The sequence below is a fragment of the Zophobas morio genome, unplaced genomic scaffold (assembly GCF_036711695.1).
Source record: "Zophobas morio isolate AGI-343-1 ecotype UQ-CSIRO unplaced genomic scaffold, CSIRO_AGI_Zmor_V1 ptg000007l, whole genome shotgun sequence".
In the NCBI taxonomy this organism is placed as follows: domain Eukaryota; kingdom Metazoa; phylum Arthropoda; class Insecta; order Coleoptera; family Tenebrionidae; genus Zophobas; species Zophobas morio.
Window position 1 is genome coordinate 13169849 of NW_026972112.1, and position 18705 is coordinate 13188553.

Genomic DNA, 18705 nt, shown 5'->3' on the forward strand with positions numbered 1-18705 from the left:
TGCCGTGACTGTGCCGTGAGGAATCTTCAGGAGTCGGCGCGGCAGGAAAAGAAATCCGGCTTTAAAGGGTAAATAATGTCATTACGCTATATTTGTCGGTTTATTATTTTTTATTTATTGTATTTATATTATCTCTATATTTTACATACAACGTCAGGGTATTAACTGCAGCTCTGTTATGGATCAGTTTTAAAATGTCCAATAATTAAAAAATATATCTCGCCTATTAAATATTTCAAAACACGTTTGGTGCAGATAATAAAGCAAAATTGTTTTTAAATAACTTTAGAGGTTTCATTACAGTAAATATATACTACAATCACATTTTTATAACTGCTAATTTAAGCAGGAATTTGTTATTCTTTCGTGTACCGTTGGTGTTCCCTAGTTTCTAAAATACGAAAAGGTCAGAAACCGTTTCCGTCTGTTTCTCGTATGTCTGCAACAGATATTATATTTTATAAAACTATTGGACCGATTACTATTTAATCACTGGTATACTTTAAGATTTCGTGTAGCTGACAAAGTGTGCTGAGTATATAGATCCTCACAAAATACAATTCCTAAGAAAATATTTTGATACTTATATTGTACTGTTATAGTGTAACAATAACATTGATTTTATAATAATAATTAATTACAGACCATCCTCTAAAATATATTTAAAAAGCGGACGATGACATCTCCTAAATTGTTTGTATAAAATTTGTTAAAAGCATGCTCCAAGATGCAACATCATTTGTACATATAACATACACACACTTTTTACTGTTCATATACAGTGTCCCAAAAAAATGAAGCAATTTATTTCATTTATTAAACACTGAAAAAAGTATGTAATCTTTTTCAAAATTCTGTGAAAAAAGTACGACTGTTTTTGTTAGTGTTAGATTAGGGATATCAGCATCGCAAAATCATCGCAAAATGTTATGAAGAATACTTTTAAAGCCTTTATTTATACGTTGCACACAGGTCTGGTGTTATTATGAAAATAATAATAATAAAATTTCCAGAGTTAAATTATACATAGACACAGTTCGCTTAAGAATATCGACTAATTCTATATTATTCCTAACATTGTTTTGTGATAATAAAATATTGATGACATCATATCAAAATATTGTTACATACATGTTTATTAAATAATATATATATATATTTACCGTAAAATTTTATGATGTTTCAATAACACTACAACTGCTTACTGAGGATGTCCGGGAATAATGAAGATGTGCACCGAATCATATTTTCAGTTTTCTCAGGAATAATCGGTTTTCTGTTAATTTTAGAACGATGCATCTGATTTTCTTAAATTTTGTAGAACAGGGTAACGTTGTATTGCAAGTACGCTTTTATTAAAGAATATGTTCTAACATTGACTGTATCTCAGTAAAGGTCAGTAACCAGCTAATTTTTTGTGTTTTTAGTAAAACGTTTTCCCGTTTAGTATGTTTAAATGTTGTGTATCTAAATCTACTTTTGTAATGTTGGTCTCGATCGTTTTTAACAATGAGTGTTAAGAAAATTCAAGTTAATTTTAATGGTGTTTGTTGCAGTGGGTTCGTGTACGAAGAAGAGGGGACTCGCTGGTAATAGCAGAAGAAGAAGCCATAAAGGTTAGAATTTTGTATTGGTCTTTATGTGGTGACGGATATTTTAAAATTTTAATTAGTCTTTCTAAAGTTTTATAAAGTCACTATGCCTTAACGTGGCTGTTTTTTTTCTGTTTTTTGCATTTTTACTTATTGACATAGGTCGAATTAGATCTACTTAAGCATTTTAATAAAAGAAATCATTTCAAAATTTTGTACTTTGAAAATAAAGGTCTTAAACTAAATCTCTCAAAATAAATAGGTAATAAATTAACTATTACTAAATGTATATCTTCCTTAGTAGTGTAAGCAACATATTACTTGAAAAGTGGCCGTAAAAAATTCAATGTGAAAGTTGCTTTTTAATTTCATGATATATTGTTGCAGCAAAATGTTAGACCTACATCTTGTTTGATAGAAAATATAAATGTTGAATTGCAACTTTTCAAATGCGGAGATAAAAATTTCTGTAATTAACATTTTCTCTAATTTTGTGGAGGTACAACGGATGAAAACCTACCGACAAAATCAATTCCAGCAGTATTTCAACACACTGAAATAATTAAATTCGACCCCATATTCCCTCTCTTGTTTACATTTAAAGAAAATTATTTTTAAATAAGTACCTAAATAAACAAGTGAAACACGTTACGGCAAAATGTTTGTTTAATCAACGAAATAAAAAATTTGGCTTCAGCAAACGTAATGTTTTGTCAACAACATTTTTAATTATCTGTTGTTTTATTTATTATAAAACAAGATGAATAGTGTGGTAGAGATATATCACTATATATGTAGCTTAGTTGTAACTATGGTGCAATTTTATGCAAAATTAAGAGCGCACAAACCAACGGTTTCATTTGAACTTCACTGACATTTTCCCGACGTACTGAGGATGCTGTTCTTCTTAAGATATCAATATTATAATAAGTGGAAATATTTTTTTATACAAATTTTAGGTGTTGTAAAAACTTAAAAATTTAGAATTCTTGTCTTGTTCTTAATATTTTTGTTTATTCAGATTAGATGAACACATGAAAGCCTTAAACACAGATAATCTCACCTTTTTTTCATGCTTTGAACAGCCTCGGCTCATCAACATATTATGACGATACCCATTTTGCAATTAGGGATAAGAATAAATTATTTTTTGTGCTCAATTTTATAAACTTTGTTGTTTAAAAAATTGCCTGCGATAGGCTTTTATCTCCTTGCAGAAAAATTATATAGCTCTTAAGCTGTTAGCCAACATCTAGTATCTTACTTTAAGAAGACAGCTTGTGTACAGAGGAGTGTTACAACTTTGAACCTTTTGCTTGTCTGTGTGTCTGCTTGTATTACCGTAGCTACCAAACAGATAAACCGATTTCAATCCTTTTTGTAAATGATGTAGATTCATTCGGTAATGTAAGCCAGTTTTTCCCACCTGAAAATTAAAAAATCAATACCCTAAATATTTAGGTTATTCTTCAGTACATTATTAACTTTCTATTTCAACAGTAACGCAAAAATAGGTTAACTCAAAATATTTCCAAGTATATAAAAACATTCAGAGAGAAATCTACTAGAAATAAGTATTCCAATACAACAAGAGTTTACAATGATAGATTTATTAACTTTAAGAACGTGAGTTATTTTCAACATTTTTCTTATTTGTTGAAAAACGAAACCTCAAAAATTCAGATAATTTCTAGGAAACGATAGAACATCGACGCCTTCATTCTAAAACTATTTTTTAATTTTTGCTCAAACCATTTTTCACGTTAATGAGACAAGGATAGTAGTAAAATTGTAGGCAACAAGTGTGGTCGCCTCCGACCAAGTCCATTGGCAATCGTGAAGTTTTGTCTATAGTGTAGATAGAATAAATTAAACCAAATTTAATGTTAGAAATTTTGCAAGAAAAATATTCTGTATTTTGATGGTAAAATGTACAAGAAATCACGCAGATGTTCAAAACGTGAACAAATGATCATGTTTGCGCAATTTCTTGCGAAGTAAGTATAAATTTAATTTACAAAAAAATCAAATGATTGTATAGAATAAAATGTCAGTTCTACCAAAGCAACGTGGATATCAAGTTGGCCACTTGTTCTGGTTAGCCAGTAGGCAACAGCTACGTCCCCATCTACCTTATTACGGACATTATCCTGTTCTTAATACTTTTCACATACTGGTAAATCATCTGTATTAAAAACTAAATGTGGTTGTTGGCACTTATTTGAAGTCAAATTCAATATGATAATTTTAGATGAATTTTGAGCCCCAGAAACCTACTTTCCGTGTACAACTACTATTATAGTTTACTCTTCGCGTGTTGTTCTAGTCGAACTTTAGTGTCGGCGGACAATATTTTCGTTACAAAATGTATAAAGTTTTGTCTACTTTAGACAAATAACTGTTAAGTTAATCAAGAAAAGTAGTAAATACCAGGTTTTATGATTTATATACGTAAGCATATGCCTTTGTCACTGTGTTTAATTTTATACCCACTCAGCAACTTGAAGAGACTCCTCGCCCCATATTCAGCCTTTCGTGATGATGACATCGAAATTCATAAAACTTAAGAGTATTTCGGCTCCTCAGAGTCGAAGCGGAGATTTGTTTACCATGTTCATGCAATAAAACCAAGTCGGTTGAAGACAGCGTAAATGTATGTGTCGAGGAGTTACGTCTATTAAACTAAAACACCCTTCTGACATTTGAGAGAATTACGCTTGATGTACTTGCGTAAAATCAAAAAATAAGTAGGAAATAAGACGTCGCATTGAAATAGTTTGCGTTGAAATTTGCATGAAATTGTATTCCAATGTAAGATAAAATGTGCGGAAAGTCGGGTGCAATCGAAGCATCATGTTATTATCTAGACAGAAAACAAATTATACGACGAAGACACGTATTTAGCAACTAGTACCCAGTACGCAAAATGCTACAAAATGAAAATGAGGTCTTGTTGACAAGGTCTGTTTAAATTTAAAAATAGCATCTGAAAACTCTAGACATGTTTTCATGTTCGGAAACAAATTTTTTGTAGATTCTGTGTGATATAAATGCCAAGTTATCGTTGAAGTTTGTTGTGTATCTGATATAATAAAGTAAACTCATTATAAACGTTAAGCTCTATATTATAAAAATTTAAATAACAATGTAAGGAAAAAATTATAACAACAAAAAATCTGCAGATACCATAATTTAATTTCTCCATACATGTGAGCATTTAAAGAAGTTGGTGTTTTGCTTTCAGAATTTTGTTAGCAACGTTGTGCAACTAAAAAATCTGTGTGATTGCCGACTTATTTTAAGGTACGTATTCATTAATTACATGTCTTTTTTTTTGTCAAGAAAATCGGATTTCCCAACTTTGATTATGTTGTAGTTAGTAGTTTCTTGTAATTACCAAAATCACCCTACAAACAACAGTTAGTTATTAACTTTCTTTATCTCTGCAGTACACCTAATGCCGCACTGATTAAGTCGACAATTGAAAAGTTCAGTGTTTCTAACTTTGTAGTTTCTCTCTGATTTTCATATGTTTACGAACAGAAAAATATTATCAGAAGAATTATCTTGGAAAATGTTCGTGTGCTCTCGGGGTTTCAGAACTCAAAGAATAGGAAAACATTTGTTTCTCGCTTGTGGTTTCTCTTCAAGACAACAATTCGAAATATTACTAGACCTTGGTGCTGACGTTAGATGATGTTATTTTACGTGTGGTTTAAAATGAGACTTTTTTTTTACATTTTAACTTACAAATTCCAACTAAAAGTAAGGTTAAACCATCATATTTAGAGTTTATTTAGAGACTTTATATGGATTTCGCAAATTACTATAAAACAAAAATTTGGTAAGATGATGTTTGACAATTATTATTAAATAAATAAATATGTAAAACATAAACCGTATCTTATCGACCTTAGAAATAGCATAAGCAATATCGCATCTGAGGTTACAGTTTTTTATAAAGATTAATTTCAAAACTTAATCAATATTTCGCAGGAGATGATAAAATGAAATTTATTAATATTTTTTAATATCTAAATCTTTCTTAGTTTCTTCAAACGTTTTTTTTTTTAACAAATCATGTATGTAAAATTTAAAAATAGAAGTGTATTATTATTATTAAACTACAGATTAAAAAGCATATATTGCTATGCTTTTAAAAAATTAGCTTACATTGTAAATTTGAAGTAATCGTGTTTTTAATTTCTTATTAATAAAAGCTAACAATATTGCCAACTGACGAAAGAAGATGTTGTTGTTACTGATATGTAAATCGTAAAGTATTCTTGCATATAATATTGCATGTAGATTAATTTCAAATTTACTAAATGTAGGCGAATAGTATAATTTTCATTGTTACTGATGTTATAATGTAACTGGCGCAAATGTTAAGTATGATGTAATTTTTTGTCGTGAGAAACTCTGCAACGACTATTATTTATATTTCTGGCAATAAAGTGTGAAGTCGATTTACAGTTATGTGATTCACTGTTTCAGAAGTAGGGAAACTTAATACTATTGCACAAAACAGCAATAAATTCTGGGCAACAACTATGCATACAAATTCAGTAATAATTATACATGTATAATTCAAGCGAAACAATATTACAGTTTCCATAATTTGTTCTAGAGTTTGCGTTCATTAATTTTCTGTTTAAATTCAAATAAGCGTACACATAAATTAAGTCGGAGGGAATTTTTTTTATTCGTTCATGTCGGTGCGAATTTGCTCACTAACAGTATCAAAGCAATTGTAAAACATCATCTCGGAGATGGGCTGCCCATGAGAACAACAAAAAGAAACAAAATACCCTAAGATAATATAATTTAGTTCCCCAGTGTTGGAACTCTTTTCACTGGAGATATCTAGATTCTGTATTTGCACACTTTCTTTCTCAAGAACGCCAATCTACAATGGAAAATAAACGACAGAAAGCTAAATTAAAATTACGAAACAATCGGATGTAATATCTCTGGAACAAATTTAAATCCTTCAGCAACTGTCATAACTGGAGAAATAATAAGTTATAAATTTCCACTGTGATAATGGTAAAAATGGGGCTAGCGTTTCCGTAATGTGCTGAAATAAAGTTTTCATGCGAGTAAATAATCATATTGAAAACTATCCAGCGGGTCTGACATGTCCAAAAACCATTGTTTGCAAAATTTATTACCAAAATGTTTTCAGATTTGGATATGACTGAAATTGCCAATTTAATGGCGTCTGCTTTTATGATGCTAAATATGTTTTACGAGAACCGTGTCTGCTTTTTATCGCTGAAATTGGTGTAAACTCTTATAATTGAAAGTATTATTTGCCGTAAAGATATAATATTCCATGGGACAGCGGATTTATCTATTTTTATTCACTGTGTTATTTTCACTGCCTTAATACTACCCTGTAATTTCTCACTATAGCATTAAAACTAAAAATCGTAAAACTATAGGTATAGCAGCAATTCCAGTTAGGATTAAATTTGTGTATAAAAAAACTTACAGGCTTTAGTGAATAGTTTTAGTATCAACCAAACAAAACGTGGCAACGTAAGCAATGGTGATATAATGGTTACATGGATTAAAGAGGTTTTTTTTTACTTTCATAAACAGCATACGCTGTAATCATTAAATGATTTACATGTTTACAGTTAGCGGCAGTTTCACATAAACTACCACATGTATTATGCATTAAATGTACAGCAAATATTATTTTAAGCTGTTTTACGAATTGTCACCCTCATCATTTATTTCATAGATAAAAAAGTTTTCGGATTATTTATGAGTGGTTCCATCCCACAAACCACCCTCCGGCAAATATGTAATGGGACTTCTTGAAAATACTTCTCCAGTTGACCGATGAGATGCGGTAGGTTTCTGCTTATGTTTCACAAACTCTTGAAATAAAGTAAAAGAAATATTCCAACGGATATAAAAGTTTTACAAGAATTGATTTTGTTGTAACTTGGACGTTAATTGTCTGCTGGAAAATTTTGCGAATGAAGTGGAATTATACTAGCAATGGAAAAGAACTTGCTTTAATAAAACGTGTTCCTGTTTATACGAATTTTGCTTATTATCATTATTCTCTTATATCTCAACATTCTTATTCATATTTTGTTTTTATTACTGCTAGATATGTGGCTGCGACATTCTTATTCATATTTTGTTCGTTTTTACAGGCAGATATGTGATTCCAAAAATTTTAGGCATATTTACCCAAAAAAAGTTGGCTATATTATGAATCACACCATAATTTCTATATAATTTCATATATTTTCAACAATAATTCTCCTTTATACGTTATTTATTGTCTCAGTGATTTTCAGCATTAATGATTTAGCTGAATCGCCTATACAATTCAGTATTATCTGTTTTAATTCCAGAATTCGATATTGTCTCAGATTGCCAATTAAAATAATTTGTATCAGTGTAATATAAATCCATTGAATTATATCAATTTCAAAAATAGATTCGTTTCTGTTGCTGTAAATATCTCAGATCGCTAGCTCCAAATGTTTTGAATTTCTCTTCAGAAATTAAATTAATTTTTTTGCTTTTGGAAATCTCCATATAATTTTTAGCCTGTCAAACTTCTAACCGTGCCTTTAAAGATCTTTTGAAGTTCCCGTGGTGTATATGAAAATTTAAAATCATTATTCATGATGTTACGTTACAAAATTCAAGATGCATTCAGAAATAATTATAATTTGGTTTAGTCTCCTTATTTTTTGATCACCAACGTAGTGGAAAAAAGTTTATTGATTGCCTACTTGTTTCGTAGTAGTTCATTGAAGATGAGCTCCCTGCTGATAGTAGCTCCAACTGGACAGAAGTAATGTGGTTTGTATTTAAAGAGTAAGAACAATGTGTATAACACATTTTATCTTCAAGTTTTTAAGTGACATTTTGTACTAACCACGCTACTGCAATAAAAAATTTAACATATTTTAAATTAAAAAATCGATATAAAGACACTAAAAATTATAAAAATAAAATTCCCTAAATGATGTTTTCCTTTATTTAAGTCCCTTATATTTATTACGACACTCGTCAAGGCTCATGCCATTCTTATATTCGTACCTTAATGGCTATCATTAAATAATGTCGGTGTCCAAATGTGTTATGGATTTTACAAAAAGTTATACAAAAAAATATTGTACGTAATTCGTCGATCGCAGTTTCAAACTATCTTTTCTCTCACTCTACATTAGAACTTGTTTATCAAAATGTATCTAACTGTTTTTAATCATTTTTAACACAAAATTTATTTTAACCTATAGTTTAGGGTATGCTAGCAGATACATTACAACGTGTATTTTCCATGTTTTCTTTTTAAGCACAAAATGTAAAGCAAAACAATGTGAAAATAGGTATAGATTCGTATTTTAATCAAAAGCGAAACAGGGAATTCACGTGACAAGACACAAATGCAATTATTCTGTGAAATTATTTTAATATTGAAGTACAGTCGTACAAAAAAAAATCTTTAGCGCTCTCAAATGAGTTCTTTTAACTCGACTCGTGCCTCATTAAAACTTCATGTTTGTACACTAAAATATTACTTCGTACAGCAATCGCAAAAATAATCTCGAAATGTTAAAAACTATGTATATCTACATGTATGCAGGATGATTCACAACGACACAATTGTAATGCCAAATTATATGGCAAAAAATAAGTAGATGACTAATGTTAATGAGCGCATGGTCAATTCTTTAAAGTATGGCTACCAGAGAATTTTAAAATTACTTTCCATTGTGGTTAATAGTTGTTATGAAAAAGTCTTATTGTAACATCTTAGTAACAATTCATTTCATTTTTAGACGTCAGGAAAAAAATACATATTAATAGCAACGTAGCAAGTAGTTCTGAATCACCCTGTATATGTTTTTAGTTGTATGACTTTGTATGTTCATGTAAATGTTAAACACGTTATTTGCTTTGCTACGTTAACCATTAGCTTTTTTTGTATTTACGGACAATCCATTATTTTATTTTAACGTTTTATAACTGAATGTGTTAAAGTCAAAAGTTGCTGCTAATCAAATCGGTGTATCTTCGACATATGGCGAGTTAAACTCGAACTAATGCTTTATTCAAAGTAAAAGTTTCTAGCCTCACATTGCTGTTGCAAACAAAACTAGTCTTTATCGACAAAAGTATTAAAGGGCTTCCGATAATGACTAATGGGGCTAATAGTAGATATTTACTGCGTGGATGAAAATAATGATTTTGTTCTACTTTAATTAATCCACCCGTTTTAAGAGTTATTCACAGGGTTTTAAATAACCTGTAATGTCAAGTAATGTCAAGAGAAACTCAAAGCAGATGTTGCTAAGATACAAAATACACTTACCTAAACAGTAACGTGAAGTTAGCAACATAATTATGCGGAATTGAAATGTTCGTGACCTGCGAAAAGTAGCGGTAAACGACGATAACTAAAAAGCAGAATAGTAAAAACTCCAGTTAGGTATTTAGCAAAATAATACTTGAATGATACGTAACATTTCATTATAAAATGATTAGCTCATCATTTCCACCACGCCAAATTTAATTATACATTGTTATGGTTAGTATGAAAGCAACCCGAAAATTAAGCAATATCAGTTTCAACCTGTGGTAGCCATTTAAAAGCATCAGGAAGAAATAAATCCTTAAATGTATACAACTCTGATATGCGAATTTCAAATGGACTTTGGCATTTCACAAATCGAAATATTTCATATATATTTTTTTAATTTATTAGTCGCTTTAATATCCGTCATTTAAACAGCAAATAACGCTTTATGACAACTTTTATTTACTTATTTTCTAAATTTTCTTTGATGAATTTTTTATCTCTGGGGTAGCTAGTTACATAGCTCATCACTTCTTTTGGACGCAGTGGACTGTATCGACTTTAATCTCTGCATGACGGTGACGATACACTTGTGTGCCAAATGACGTTTTGATGATACGGCATCCAGCGTCTGTTGCTTCTGCAGGTGACGTATTATGAGGGCGATGCCACGCGTCGCGGCGACGTACCTCCAAAGTGCCTATCGAAGCGGACGTCGCTCACTCACATTCACGTCCTCGATACTCATTCATCCTCCGACCGCATTATTTTGGGAGTGCCATCCTGCGATGTCTCTTCTAAGACTGTCTAAGGTCGTACGGTTGTCAGCTCATGTACGTGTCATTAATCCTGGCAGTCGTGCGCCTCCTACACATCAATCAAATAGAAGAAATATTTGAAATTGCACGCACGACAGTCCATAACCATTACCTAGGCTTATAGTGAAGACATTGTATCGTGTACGAGTGTGCTGCAGTATTCAAGCCAGCTTTTAAATATTTACTACGGTTCGAAAATGTTTAAACTTATCATTAATTTCTTTGCATATTATGTAATGTTAGAATTAGTGCTTGAATCGCCATTGTGTGGTGTAGCGACACCCCTAATCTTCACAGTAACTACACACAATGCTAAATACACGTAGGTTACTCAGTTGTAAATATTTGAATGGGCATAAACAGTACTGGTGGCATATGAGGAGTGTATGTGTCCATAAACGTGCTCTGAAGTAAACTAGTGTTCCTACAAGGTGTTTTTAATTTAGGATATAGTCTGGTGGTCCTTTTGTGGAGAAGTTTTTGTTAAATGAGTAGGTGTTATAACATTTTGACAATTACTCTAACTTAAACTGTCACAGCATGCCACAGGTGGTCAACACTGCTGTCAATCTCGCTTGGTTAAAACAGCGCCATTTTTATTTATTAATCGATAAATAAACTATTAAACATTCATTCATGTTTTCAGGACATTCTATCCACATAAACAGATTTAAAATTCAAAAACCGAAAACGTCAAGTACAGATGTATATTATTTACAAATTTTAACCAGAAGTTACTTAGCAAACTTTTGAGGTGTCGTCATGGGGTAAACCATTTTTTTTTACTTTTTCCAAATATCTGCATATTTAAGGTCTAAAACAAGGACGAATTAATAAGCTATAAATATAGAGGCACATTATTTTATAAAATTTGGACAGAAGCTATACAGCAAAATTTTGATGACGTCATCAAACGATTGCCATCGGCAGGTAGACGACCACTAAACGGAAACAAAGAATGTACTTATTCATATTATAGAGGTTTTGATATATCGTGAAAACGTGAAATTAGCTCTATGATAGATGGACCTTATTACAGTATAATAGATATATGATTCCTGATTAGCAATGGATCCTAGATAACGTAAAGTTTTTGACACTTGTAACGTGAATGTAACTATTTTAAATATTACACTTTAAAGTCCATAATTTATTAAATAAAATACATATACTGTAAATAAAAGTGTAATTAGAACATATTTATGGATTTTCCAGCACTGAAAAATGTGGGAATTTTAGCATGGAAAAACTGGTGTGGGTTTTAAATGATGAAGTGCTGAACGCGCGAGAAAAGCTATTATAACGATTTTAAACAAGCTATTGCTTAGTCTCTGTGGAAAATTAAAAGTAAATTAACTCCAGAGAACTACTAGAATTAATATAATATCACAATGGATCTGTAAATTGTATTTTAATAAATGTTTTCTAAGAAGTAATTTATTTAAAATATGAACCCCTGGGACATCGATAAATAATTTTATCGCAAGCTTTTGAAGCACGTTTCTTCCAACAAGTTATCAAGTAACGTGCTTTCAAAAAATTCGATAAAATTATTTGGTTATTAATGCTGTTGAGTCGTTAATACTGACAATTTTGTGCATTTTGTTCATGATTGATCACTTCAGCTCCAACCGATTAGCACAAATCGCAGGGACGTCAGTGGGAGTGGGAGTGGGGACCGTGTTGTCGCCTTACGGGTTGAAACGGCTTACGAGTTTCAGTTGTGTTTGACTTCGAGGCGATTTTTCCATTTTCGTATTTCGGTTCCCTAGCTTGTCGTACCCGACTTTCACTTTGGATTTGTTTTTTGTGGATTAATTTAAGTGAATTTCGTTTTTCATTTACGGTTTTTAAGAATTTATTTCATTTTGCTGTATTCTTTGCGTTCTCAGAAATTAATTTCATATTTATTCTGTATGTTTTAAGAGAATTTATTTATTAATTTAATTAAAATATTGTGCGTTGTTTCGCATTACATGTTTATATGTATCTGAAGTTATTAAATTAAAACACTGTTCACAATAAGATTTAAAATAATTGTCTAAAATTTATTCGATGACAGTTGACACACGGAAATGTCAATTATGCACAAGAGTTTATGTATAAATGAAAATGAGGCAACAGATATTATGTGTACCTTTTTTAACCTTCACCGAATTTATTGATACGATTAATGATTCAAAAAAGTATTGCGGTCATGCTATATATGGCAATGGCAAAACTTTTAAAAGAGCATTATCCAAATGCATTAGAAGTAATATATTCTTCACATGCACGTTATCGAGTTTGTGAATTAATTCAAAAAGAATTCGCGTACGTTAACGTATAATCAATACTTTTAAAAATATCATGCTCGAGGCATACTTCCGAATTTCTCTGTACAAAGAGATAGACATGTTCAAATTTACCTTTGCCATCGCATCCTATAATTATGTGATGGAAAACTTGGATAAAAGCTGGTCTTTAACATTCTAAAAATTTTGCAGTAGTTCAGGATTTTGTGTTAAAATTGTAAGGCAATACAGTAAGGATTAAGGAAGGACTCAGGTAAAAAGTGTCTGAAAATCAACTTACCATTTAGTGGTGGCTCTAAATAACAAGATATTATAATGGAAATGTTTTGCCTTTGGTTAATTAAAAATTAGTAAGTCCTTCAAAGCAAAAATATTCTGCAAAGTAAAAGAAATTGGAATAAAACCCAATGATTCATTCACTGAGTTCAGTTATCCTCTATTTAGAAAAAAGAAAAAAAAATGGTTATAGCATTTAGTTCCGTCTCATCAGTATCCTAATTAGTAATTACTTATTTCCTTATTTCAACTAATAAATATCCAAACTTTTGATTTTAAATTATAGAAGCTACAACCACCGTTCAAAAAAAAATTATAAAAAGTAATGATCTCAAGAACAATACAATTTTATGTTAACGATATCACGAATTTTAACAGAGTAATTTGAAATGGACGGCTATCCTCGCATATATTTATTTTTATATTTTAATGATGTCTAATTTTACAGCATTTTAATCAACATGCCTTTCCGCCTTCGTCGAGGTTCTTACTGAGTTTTATGTTTGAAAATTCGCATTGTTGCTCCATAAATTTTCCTTCGTTCTTTCTAAAGTAATTTTATTCATACGAATTTCGAATTCGTTTGTTAAACCGCGAAGTGTTCTCTCTACATATCCTGGACCGATAAAATAGGTTATAGGAAACGAACTCAGCTGTTAACGTGACAAAATGTTGCCCAAAAAAAACCTTCATATGTTGAAGCCTCTCTTGTTCACAAATTGTAAAATAATCTATTAAAAATATTACTTTTGAGAACGTGTATAAATTAAAATGTGGTGACATTATTAAATGTTTCTTAAATAAATCGTAAACTTTCACAGATGGTTGCCCTTGTCCTATTACACTTAAACAAACAAGTGGAAATAATCCTACTCGTACTAATGAATGAAGTCACCCGTACAATTAGTTGTGAAAACTTTAATATAGTTAGTTGTCCAAGAATGTGATGTACTGGTTTCTACAACTATAAGCGCCTAGCACTTACTTAAGAAACCCCAGTGTAAATTTTTGTACAGATAAAACTCCATAACAACAATTGAGCTTCCGAGTTAAACAAACATCAGTTGCCATTTGTAGCCTTAATAGTCATGTTGCTGTTCCCGTTTTGTCATTACACAAGATAAAATGTTGAATTCCCTTCAAAATATATTACAGTTTACTATTTCATGGGTTTTCTAATTTAACAGTCATCGCTGCAATTCCGGAAAAATCCATAATAGTAAAAATAAGAAAAATAAAATCACAAAGATCCAATATAAAGTGGCCAAGCAGCTAGTTTTTTTAGCGCACTATTTAATTATGGTAAAACTAAAAATGTGTGTCGTACTTAGAACTAAATATGGTAATTGATCAGTTTATGCATATTTAAAATCATGTCCAAAGGTATACCAACAGCAGCAAAAATGATACAGTGGGAAGATCATTAGTATCGCATTAAAGCATTGCCTATTCAAAATCGCCCTCATTAGACATCAAAGGCGAGTAAGCACATTATTGATTTGGTATATGTACAAGTAAATATCATGTATTTTTATATTTTGAGTATTGATACAACAAAATCGACCTGGATAAAGTACATAATGCCCTAAATACATGTAGACAAAAAAAAAATATGAATATGAACATGAAATTGTCTATTACTATCTTACAAAGGAATTTTGAAGAAATTAAAAAAAACGTAGTTCATAGTACCAGTTTGTTGACAGTAATTATTTTATTAGTTTAGTGCCTAATGAAAAAAATATTTACCTATGCTTAAAGAGATCTCGTTGACTTACCTTCCAAGAAATTCCAAACACAAATTTTCGGGAACAACTTAAAGCAAGCACTTTACCCGGAGACTTACAACTAGTTCGAGCAACTGAACAATAGGAGCTCATCCGTTAATTGACGTTTAGAGATTTTGTAGAATTTCAACATGTAGGAAACAAACACTTTAGGTGGACATTGGTTACGAATTTTTTTGTTATTAACAAAAATTCTTCCGGAAATTAATGTCACATTTTTAGATTTTGTGTTAAAGATTTTTTAATTTTATAGCTTTTCATAAATTTATTTTAAACACTACTATTTTTTACTCAGCTTAATTTCTAAAACAGCGAAAAGTTATCAACTACATAAAATCTATATTTCTGTTTTCCACCCAGTTAGGTAGAAGTCAAGTTCAGAGCTTTTTACTTTTAATAGTGTGTTCTGACAATATCGGAGTCTATTTTTCATCGAAATCTGGCCAACTGTCAGACATCCCTACGTCCTTGCTTCAACGAGTGCTTGTTTGTATGATAAATGACCACGATCAAAGCCTTTTGAAATGACAGAAAAACCAACTACAAATGTTTCATCTAAAATATAGGTAACCCATAATATTACTGACGCATCTCTTGATTATTCATTACCTTGAGTTAACCCAAAGCACAAAATTAATCACAACTTCATAACAACTGACAAATTGACCACTAAAATCATAATATATTTTATAGTAAAAAGTTGTGAGGCATTTATAAAAGACAGTAGTTACGATTGCTCAAATCGATAGTTAAACATACAGAGAATAGTTTTAACTTTTCTTTAAAATAAAAACTATTATTATAGTAAACAAATGGTTTTGTAAACGTTGGATCTAACCGATTGTTAATTAACCGACAAACAATCGTCGTTCCTACATCATGTAAATAAACATGTGAAGACGCCTAACAAACACCAATTATATGTCCTTTGTACGAAAATGGTGTAATTTAAACAATTTAATCCGTTATTCCAACTAGTCTTTAAAAAAAAATGTTTTGCTCTCGTATCACTACTTCAGTCACTTAAAAAGCAAAAGATGGAGTTCGCTGTTTTCTTAAAACTTTTGTTGATTCTCCGGGTTTGTGAGTATCACATCATATGCTTTAAGAATAAATTAAATTTTTTAATGATATGAAGTAGCTAGTCAAAATTTTTTGTTGTGACAAATAATAATTAACAACATTGACTAAGGGGTTTTGAGATAATAATGAATAATGATAAAATAAATCTCGCCCCTGATGAAAACGTAAGATTTACGCTGCAGCTATCAGCAGGAAAGACCTGACGCGCATGACTGTTGTAAATGTCAGTTAGTATACACCTAACCGCAAAGATATATATCAGTAAGAATCAAATACTTCGTTAAATAAGACCACAAAAATAGCTAAAATGTAAATCGTCATTCAAAAAACAGGTGTTAGTTGATAGTGGTAAATATCTAAGAATTAAGAATTTATTTAAACACTTGCATACATACTCACCTTTCACTTATTTTTAAATCGGGCAAGTAATTAATACAGCTTTTCCAAGTGACCCTATTCTACACAAACGTCAGATAAGATACGACCGGCCTACCCATTTTTTCACAAAATTAGTACCGCGCTAACGAAATGTAAAAGTATGCTAAGGTGCAAGCAGATCGATACGAGTTACATTTTAATGTATTTTTTTCATTTCCGAAATTTTACCAAAAATAATAAAAACTACAAATTAAATTGAACCACACACAAAAAAAAGTTATACCGGCTGATACAAAAAAGTAAATATTAATATATGTATATGTATATATTCTACTTTTTTTTTAGTTAATTGACTTATTTTTCCATAAATAATATGTTTAATATTTATCCGCAGTCTCACTGCTAAACCGTTAGTTGGGCGTATCTCTATCACTTTGTAGTCAGAAATGTCGATTAGTATCACTACATGTTAACTATCCACAGTAGGTACAGAAAAATCAATTGCAATTACAGTGTAAATAATTAAATAATAACCGGAAAGGTACAAAATTTTATGAAAAACACTGTCATTCTGTATCTTATTATAACTAGAAATCTCTGATATACAGAGGGTAGTAATCCTGATAGATACAAATTAAAACATAAATTATTGTATATTTCTCTCAATCCACACAATTACGACCAATTTATTAATTAATGTCAATTTGCATAATTTATTACTATTTCAAAATTACTAAATCATTCCATGATAATGGCTTATTAAACGTTTAGCCGATCTTTAGACAAATAGATTAATATTTTATCATAACTAATAATAAGCCTTTAGTTGGGTTATGTTTTATATCACTAAACTATTTATCGGTATTTCTAAGTGTTTTTCTGATCGTAAGTAGAATTTCAAGACTGCATAAAAATATTTTTATTCGACCATTCAGTTATATATTCTGATTTCGATATTTGAGAAACGTTCCAGGAAAAGAACTTCCAGAATATTTGATTGATTCTGATTTGCATAATATTTGCAGGTTGAAAATGAAGAAATATCTGAAATATTTATTTAGCTTTGCCCCTATCTAAACTTAATTCGTTCCAGTTGATGTATGGTAAAACGTAGATTTATTTGCAGTGATATTATCGTTCGCATTATTGCTTGAAGTCGACGTTTGTCAAACCGAAGTGTGCCATTGTCGTGCACATTACAAATTCTCTATCTGGCACACAATCGATGTTTGTTCTTTCGTGTAAGTCATTGTGCTTCATCGCACTGATGACAGAAAATATCATAACGGTAGCAATGCTACAATGGAAAAGTAAAAGAGAAGGTCGGTGCAACTTACCCACGCAGGCTACAAACAAAAGACCTAAGAACAAAAGTTCTCGTGCGTTCTCCATCGCTCTTAGAGGGGTTCTTCAACATTACCACCAACACTATAATTTGTTACCATTATTATTTCTTCTCTAGAGCTCACTGCGAATGTGTCATTTCTATCCAATTGTTCTGTGGTGCTGTCTCGAGCATCCAAACTTATTAATCTAGGTGTCCATCAAGCTTCAAACACTAACATCCAAATGGAACACTTGAGAAACACTTTACACAATAACAAATTTCAAAAATCACAGAAGAAGAAGCGGAAGTTCACTAAACCTCTAGCAAGGTACACCTTAGAAGACTACCTTATTTTAAACGACAATTACTTTAAATTTCTAAGAATGTTTTCTAATTTCAGCTAAAAGAACACTGGAACTACTGAAGTTTAATATGTAAGAGCGCCGTTTGTGGTTATGAAAGAGTTTTAATGCTGGTAATTAGCGCGCTTATCAGGTGGTGGTCGAGTGCGCGGGTTGCGGATCGAGAACATGCCGCGAAGCGTCTGGAAGGACCTACCGGGAGCGAGTGGCGTCTCGACGCCGCAAAACCCGGTTGGCCTTCGGCGCCTGCGTCTGTCCCTTTAATTCTATTATGATTATAGTCATCGCTGATAACACAGATTCGATATTGATGGATAGTTGCTCGGATCTACTTCACTTGTAAATCTGTCCTTTCTTTATCAAAAACCCTTTGCCGAGCCCTCGCCAAGAAGGTTATTTACGTCAGTGGCCAGTCTTCTAGATAAAAAAGGTACTATCGGCTTTTCAAGA

At 31.1% G+C, this 18705-nt stretch overlaps 1 protein-coding gene across 2 annotated transcripts in view; it reads right to left on the minus strand.

Annotated features, from left to right (window-relative positions):
- The window catches only part of LOC135124656 (zwei Ig domain protein zig-8-like), a 289793-nt gene extending 271346 nt beyond the window's left edge, over positions 1–18447 (minus strand). For both annotated transcript variants that reach the window (XM_064049888.1, XM_064049887.1), the window contains exon 1: positions 17904–18447. In XM_064049888.1, the coding sequence (XP_063905958.1) occupies positions 17904–17958 (55 nt within the window). In that variant the 5' untranslated portion in view covers positions 17959–18447. The remainder of the gene's footprint in view (positions 1–17903) is intronic.
- Between the last annotated feature and the right edge of the window lie 258 nt (positions 18448–18705).